Source organism: Bidens hawaiensis, unplaced genomic scaffold, assembly GCF_021521415.1.
Source record: "Bidens hawaiensis isolate Kalapana, Puna unplaced genomic scaffold, B.hawaiensis_p1.1 tig00004242_1, whole genome shotgun sequence".
NCBI lineage: Eukaryota > Viridiplantae > Streptophyta > Magnoliopsida > Asterales > Asteraceae > Bidens > Bidens hawaiensis.
In genome coordinates this window covers 829,887-836,059 of record NW_027491253.1, presented here as the reverse complement: position 1 = coordinate 836,059, position 6,173 = coordinate 829,887, and the positions used below count along the sequence as shown (strand labels likewise).

Sequence of the window (6,173 nt, the reverse complement as noted above, 5' to 3'; positions counted from 1 at the left end):
AAAACACTAGTGAATGATTTAATGAGAGTCACATGCAAGTTTCCACAAGAAGTTGCTAATATATATGCTGTTAATGGGTCAAAATTAAATGCCATGAATTAACTTTCAATAGTTTGAAGTGCTAATACTGTTGAAAATATTGTTAGAATTATGTGTACAACCATATTAATTTAGAATGTATAAGTTTAAAGAATGACTTTTTTAAAGAAGTTGAAAATGGAACTTCAGAGTCGCACAATGGGTACCAAACGCCCAATAGTTAGGGTTCAACATATATTACGAAAGTGTTTGAACGTGTATGATATCTTTGACCAAAGTGGCAAACAATTTCAAAATCCACAATTAATCATCTTATTAGGTATCCCGGGTAAATTGCTGTCACAGTAGTAAAAACAAAGTCTTTTAAACACTTAAAGGTTCTGCATGTAAATCCAGGAAGTACTCATCATCTTAGGCTAAGGCTCAAAATCATTCCCCTCATTCGCCACGTCTTTGTCATGTCAGCCCCCCCGCCCCGCCCCATCATTCAACATCACCCTTCAACCAAGAATATACATCATTTTCCTCATTATCCATTTTCTATCTTTTTTTATTAAATTATATTTTTTTAAAGGAAATGAAGCAATTAAATAGGTTGGCCCCACCACCATTTGGTGAATGACCCGAATGACCATGGTCATTCCCCTCAGTTCACGCGTGAACCATTCTTGGACGGGACGGTGTTCTAGTGAGAGCACTCGCATGAGGGGTGCCATGTCAGCTTCCACGTCAACCAGTAGGGGTTGCCTATTGGTGTATGGTGTATACCGCATAGCCTTAGTACTTTTTAGAGGGTATCCTTATTACACAAAAAGGGGAAGCCTAGCCAAAAATAGCTTATTACTTATCATTCAAAATAGTATTTTTATTTTTATTTTTATTCTTTTATCTTAATTTACCAACACAAGGTCTAAAACGCATTTCAAGCCCATATCAGTAAATCCATGTTTTAGCCCCAAATCAGTAAATCCATGTTTTAGCCCCAAATCAGTTCTTTAAGTCTTCTTAGGTTAGGAATCAAGTAAAAGTTCTTCCTAAGTTTATCATAAATTTCATAAAATTTTGCACTATACATTTTAACCTATTTCAAGCCCAAATCAGTTTATTCTAAGATTGTCATGAATTTTACACTTAGTTTTTTCTTTTTTACAAAATCGACTGGTAACACTTTTCTTTTTTCTTTTTCTTTTCTTTCTTATTTTGACGTTAACCATATGTAGCACGTAATAACATCATTTCTAACCATTATTAAATAACAAGATCAGTGGTTACATTATAATAATATACATCATTTTGTTACACACATTTTGAAATTTTGAGAATTTACAATTGAAGTATTATGAAGCTTCTATGTCCATTGCGTTGGTTAAATACTGGCATATATTTTCTAAGCTGTATGCTTGGCAGATGGTGGTGTCTTAAATGTCCATATTTGTGGTAAAACTAGTCCGTAGCATACATCCATAAGTATTAGAGTGATGGTATAGAGAGTATTAGTAAAAATGTCAATACACAATATTTTATTCAATATTGGCTATGCCAAACAGAAACTCAGAGAAACTCTAAGGGTATGTTTGGTTGGAAGTAATGGAATGAAAGGGAATGAAATGGGAGAAGGAATGGAATGGACAAGGGAGTTAAATGAATCATTATGATTCCTTTGTCTTGTTTGGTTAACTATGGAAATGAAATGAATTATTATTTTATGTTGTTTGGTATCCAAAAAAAATTGTAGGAATGAAATAAAAATAATAAAGACACTCCTATCTAAAAATATATTTTTTTACAAAAAGAAAACCCCCCTCAATGGCGATGGTGGTAGCTCCGGCGACGAAAATGGTGGTGTCGGTGGCGACGGTGGTGGTTGTGGTGATGGTGGGGGTGTCGGTGGCGGTGGTCAAGCGGTGGTAGCATTGGTAGTGATGGTGATGGTAGGGCGGCAACAATGGTGGCGGCGATGAGGCGGCGGTGGTAACAAAGGTGGTGGTAACGACGACGGTGGCCGTCAGGTAGTGGCAGCAGCAATGATAGTGGTGGTGGTCATTGTTAGGTGGTGGTGTTGTTGAGAAAGTATGGTGAAGGAGGAATGGAATGAAAAAAAAGAAGGGTGTGGGAAGGAATGGTTTTGATAGAATGGGATTCCATGTGTAATGAAAAATTCAATTCCATTAAGCAACCAAACACCACTTTTTCCATTCCTACGTTATGAATCATTCCATTTCCACTGTCATTCCTGCATACCAAACACTACCTAAACCTTAATCCCGGATACAAACAACCAATTAGTAGAAATTATAGGTAAAAAAATGTCAATAAGCGACCATTTATTCAGTATTGTTTATGTAGAATAGAAGCCGACGAGAAGCCCTAATACAAACAACCAATTAGCATAGATCCATAACTATTAAAGCGATGGTATATATATTATGGATTATAAGTAGAAATGTCAATTAACGATAATTATTCAGTACTGCTTTATGCAGAATAGAAGCCAGGAGAAGCCCTAGTAAAAACAACCACGAGAAATTAAAATCTTCGGACTTTGAAGTCAAAAGCGACTCTAAAGTGACACAAAAGACATTTATAACCTTGAAGATGCTCCTCCGGCAACCACAATTGTCTCACCGGTTATATACGAAGCATCATCAGAAGCCAAGAAGGCGGTGGCTGCGGCCATGTCTTCTGTCGTCCCAAGCCTTTTGAGCGACGTCTGTTCTTCCAGAGACTTCCTCTACAAGAGTATTTTAGACATTTTGTTAAAGTTCAAACATGAAATTTTTGCAAGTATATTATTCAAGGAACAAAGACACTTACCATGGTCTTGTTGTTGGTAATGTATGAAGCAAAGTGTGTAGGTACAAATCCAGGAGCGACACAGTTCACACGAGTATGTGGGGCCAACTCGGTTGCAAGAGCCTAAACGAGCACCAAAATAAAATAAAATAAATTATTTATTTTAGTTTTTGACTTGATTTATTATGGTAGATGGTAAATAGCATGCATTGGTACCTTGGTAAGACCGAGAAGAGCAGTCTTCGTGACACCATACATCGCCAAGCTAGCTGGAGGTTGGAAAGCGCTGATAGAGGAAATGAAAACGATTGATGAACCTTTTGACAAGTGCGGGGATGCATCCTGTTTAAAAATCCAGACTGCAAGATTACTGACTCATTTTTCTTGATTTTAAAGATTAATATTTAATAATACTAACAAGGCTTACCTGAAGAAGCAGTATAGAGGTTTTAACATTGATCTCCCAAAGCTTGTCAAGTGAAGATTCTTGCATTTTGAGAATCGGATCAACTGAGGGATTAGCAGCAGCATTTGACACTACTACATCTATTTTCCCGTATTTCTGCAACAATAGACAAAGAAGAAAGCTACACGATCAACCATAACCAACAAGTTATTGGCACACTCAAGTAGGGTGTTAAACGGGTCGTGGTCATGGATTGACATGTCAAACCTGAACACGAAACGAACACAAAATCGTGTCATAAACCCGAACGCAACATCAGTTTTCACAGAATGACACGAAACGCACCGCTTAAACCAAAACAAATTATTCTAATTTTTCATATTAATACTGTAGAACTATTAATTTAGACCAAAAAATACAAATATATAAAAAAATAATTACATCTAAACCGTAAAACCTGATGCTTATTTCTCTTTTATCTTTAAAAGTTCGACACAAAACTCATTTAGTTTAAGCAACAAACAAAATCACATTATTTAAAAGTTAATATAAATAAAAGGGTTAAACAGGTCAACTGCAGACCCATTAGATGACACAAACACAACCTGTTAAGCTAAACGTGGTCGCGAATCAACCTGAAACCGACCCGAACCGGTTTAGACTAGATCCAAACCCCTAAATTCAATATCATTTGAAACATGTAGATAATTACGGAAATCCTATGATCATAATCAAATGGAAAAATGAAACCAGGGATACATCATATCATGAAACACACATGAACTCGTTTAAAAAGCTGAAAACAACACATATTTCTTCACCAAATTTAGCAAACCTCGTAAGAACACTAAACATACAGATCAAAGTACATCCTCACCTGAACAGTCTGCTCAATGAGATTCTTCCTCTGTTGTGCATTAGAAACATGGCATACCAATCCAAACACTTCAATTCCTTCTTCCTTAAGCTTCTCCACTGCCTCGTCAACATTTCCCTAAAACAAAATAATTTCATCTTCAACATCAATTTGATCGTTTCAACTCGTATAAACAAGCAAACAAAGAAACAGAACAGAATTACATTCCATTCACATTCAGAAAAACAAACAAACTAAATGAACATGTAACCCTAAATTTGTGTTTTCAAATCAGAAACAAACAATTGAGCTTCATTTCAACCAAGGTACAAGCAATCAGAGCCGCTGCCGTGCTGCTCAAAACGAGACGACCCTTATCGTATGAGAAGACCGTATAGGCTCGTCAATCCTTAACGAGACTAGTGTATTTTGAAGTTTTTAACTCTTTCGAACCTCTATGTATTAGTTTCACACTGCATAGCAGAGCTCAAGCTCAAAATATGGTTTGGTTTGTTTAAGGTACGGCACACGAGCTTGATTTGAGCTTAGTGCGTTTAAGGTTTTTCTCAAAATATATAAAAAATAATTAAAAGTGCATATTATAAATTTATAATATTAACTAACTAATGAATGAATAATAAACCGGCCGGTTGAGCTTGAAAAAACAACTGACGATATAAGTCAAAACGAGTCAAGCTCGAGCCTAATCGAGCTTACACCCCTAATTTCAATTCGTATAAAAACGCAAGCAAAAGAAACAGATGAGAATCACGTTCTAGAGACAGAAATGAAGTGAAGACGTAACCCTAATTTAGTGTTTTCTGAATAGAAACAAGCAATTGAGCTTCAATTTATGTTACGAGTGAATTTGGAGAAAGAACCTGTCGGCGAGAGGAGATTACGACGGAGGCGCCTTCTAAACCGAGGCGGCGAGCAATACTGAAACCGATACCTTGAGTTGAAGCTGTAACAATCGCAACTTTGCCTTCAAATCGTCTACCGATCTTCGATTTCTCCATTGTTAGTTGCTGGTCCAATTAGGGCTTGTAATCAACTAATTGGATGAGTACATTGGGAAAGACGATTATTGAGAAGTATACATACAAGGGACCCACGTTTCAATAATCATGATGACGACGTGTAACAAGTTTCTTTCTTTGTTCAACAACGGACCACTTAATTTCTTTCTTATTCAACACCTTCCTACAACATTATGATAAACGTTGGTACTAACATAACAGTAATACTTTTGGACCTATTTGTTTCTCAAATTCGGAAACCCAGACCCCAAAATAATTAAAGTTGTCAAACTGAACCCAAACAAAATTCTACTTTGGTTCGGTTTCAAACCGAATAGAGCGGAGGTGTTTATTGAGCGGATTTTAGATTTATTAGTTCATTATTTCATAACTTGTTTTTTCGGTCGTGACAATAGGTCGGTTCATTATGGTAAGTCAACAGATCATGTTAAACTTCTCGGCTTTGTGGCGGATCGGCATCCATTTTGCCGATTTCTGATCTATGAAAATTGTCACAAATGTATAGCCATGATAGAAGAATGTGACCAGTAATTGGAGCATTGATGGTATCGACCCACAACATCACCAACGTTGCTACCTCGATCATCCACGATTCACGTGAATCATTGTGTAAGCTCACTCGGTTAACATTGTTGTTTTGGTTCGCGAGGTAGTTTGGATTCATGGTTGGAAATTATGTTGAATTGAAATCCATTGAAAATTTGTATTGAACGTTTATATATTTATATAGAATATAGAGTTAAGAGAGTAGAATTGTTTGAAAAGTTATATTAAATTGAGTCATGTTTATAGGGATAAAATATTATTTATTAATTTTTAAAGGTAATGTGACCATTCTTAAATGGATAAAAAGTTAGAAAAATGAAATCAGGAATTGTTCTCCTTTTTGGTGAAATTTGGAATGGAAAAACCGGGGTGGTTATTCTCACTTGGTACTCTTTGTTTCTTATATTTTTCCTGGCTTCACTATGTACCCCCTTGCCCTCTTAGACTGCCCGATATGGGGGCCGAAGGAGGGGAAAAGGGGCGCTGAAGGAGA

The 6,173-nt window shown here is 36.4% G+C and overlaps 1 protein-coding gene across 1 annotated transcript; it reads right to left on the bottom strand.

Moving 5' to 3' along the window:
• Nucleotides 1-2,497: 2,497 nt before the first annotated feature.
• LOC143625794 (tropinone reductase-like 3) lies at nt 2,498-5,114 on the bottom strand. The gene is made up of 6 exons (XM_077096038.1): nt 4,976-5,114; nt 4,116-4,232; nt 3,260-3,394; nt 3,049-3,174; nt 2,854-2,955; nt 2,498-2,770 (listed from the first exon to the last, which is right to left on the bottom strand). Exons 1-6 carry the CDS (start codon nt 5,111-5,113, stop codon nt 2,621-2,623), a joined length of 768 nt encoding a protein of 255 aa, XP_076952153.1. The 5' UTR covers nt 5,114; the 3' UTR covers nt 2,498-2,620.
• Between the last annotated feature and the right edge of the window lie 1,059 nt (nt 5,115-6,173).

Coding starts and splice junctions, on each gene's coding strand:
- LOC143625794 (XM_077096038.1), bottom strand. CDS start 5,113: ATGGAGAAATCGAAGATCGGTAGACGATTTGAAGGCAAAGTTGCGATT. Junction 3,395..4,115: donor TCATTGAGCAGACTGTTCAG/GTGAGGATGTAC, acceptor CTATTGTTGCAG/AAATACGGGAAAATAGATGT. Junction 2,771..2,853: donor TTACCAACAACAAGACCATG/GTAAGTGTCTTT, acceptor ATACTCTTGTAG/AGGAAGTCTCTGGAAGAACA.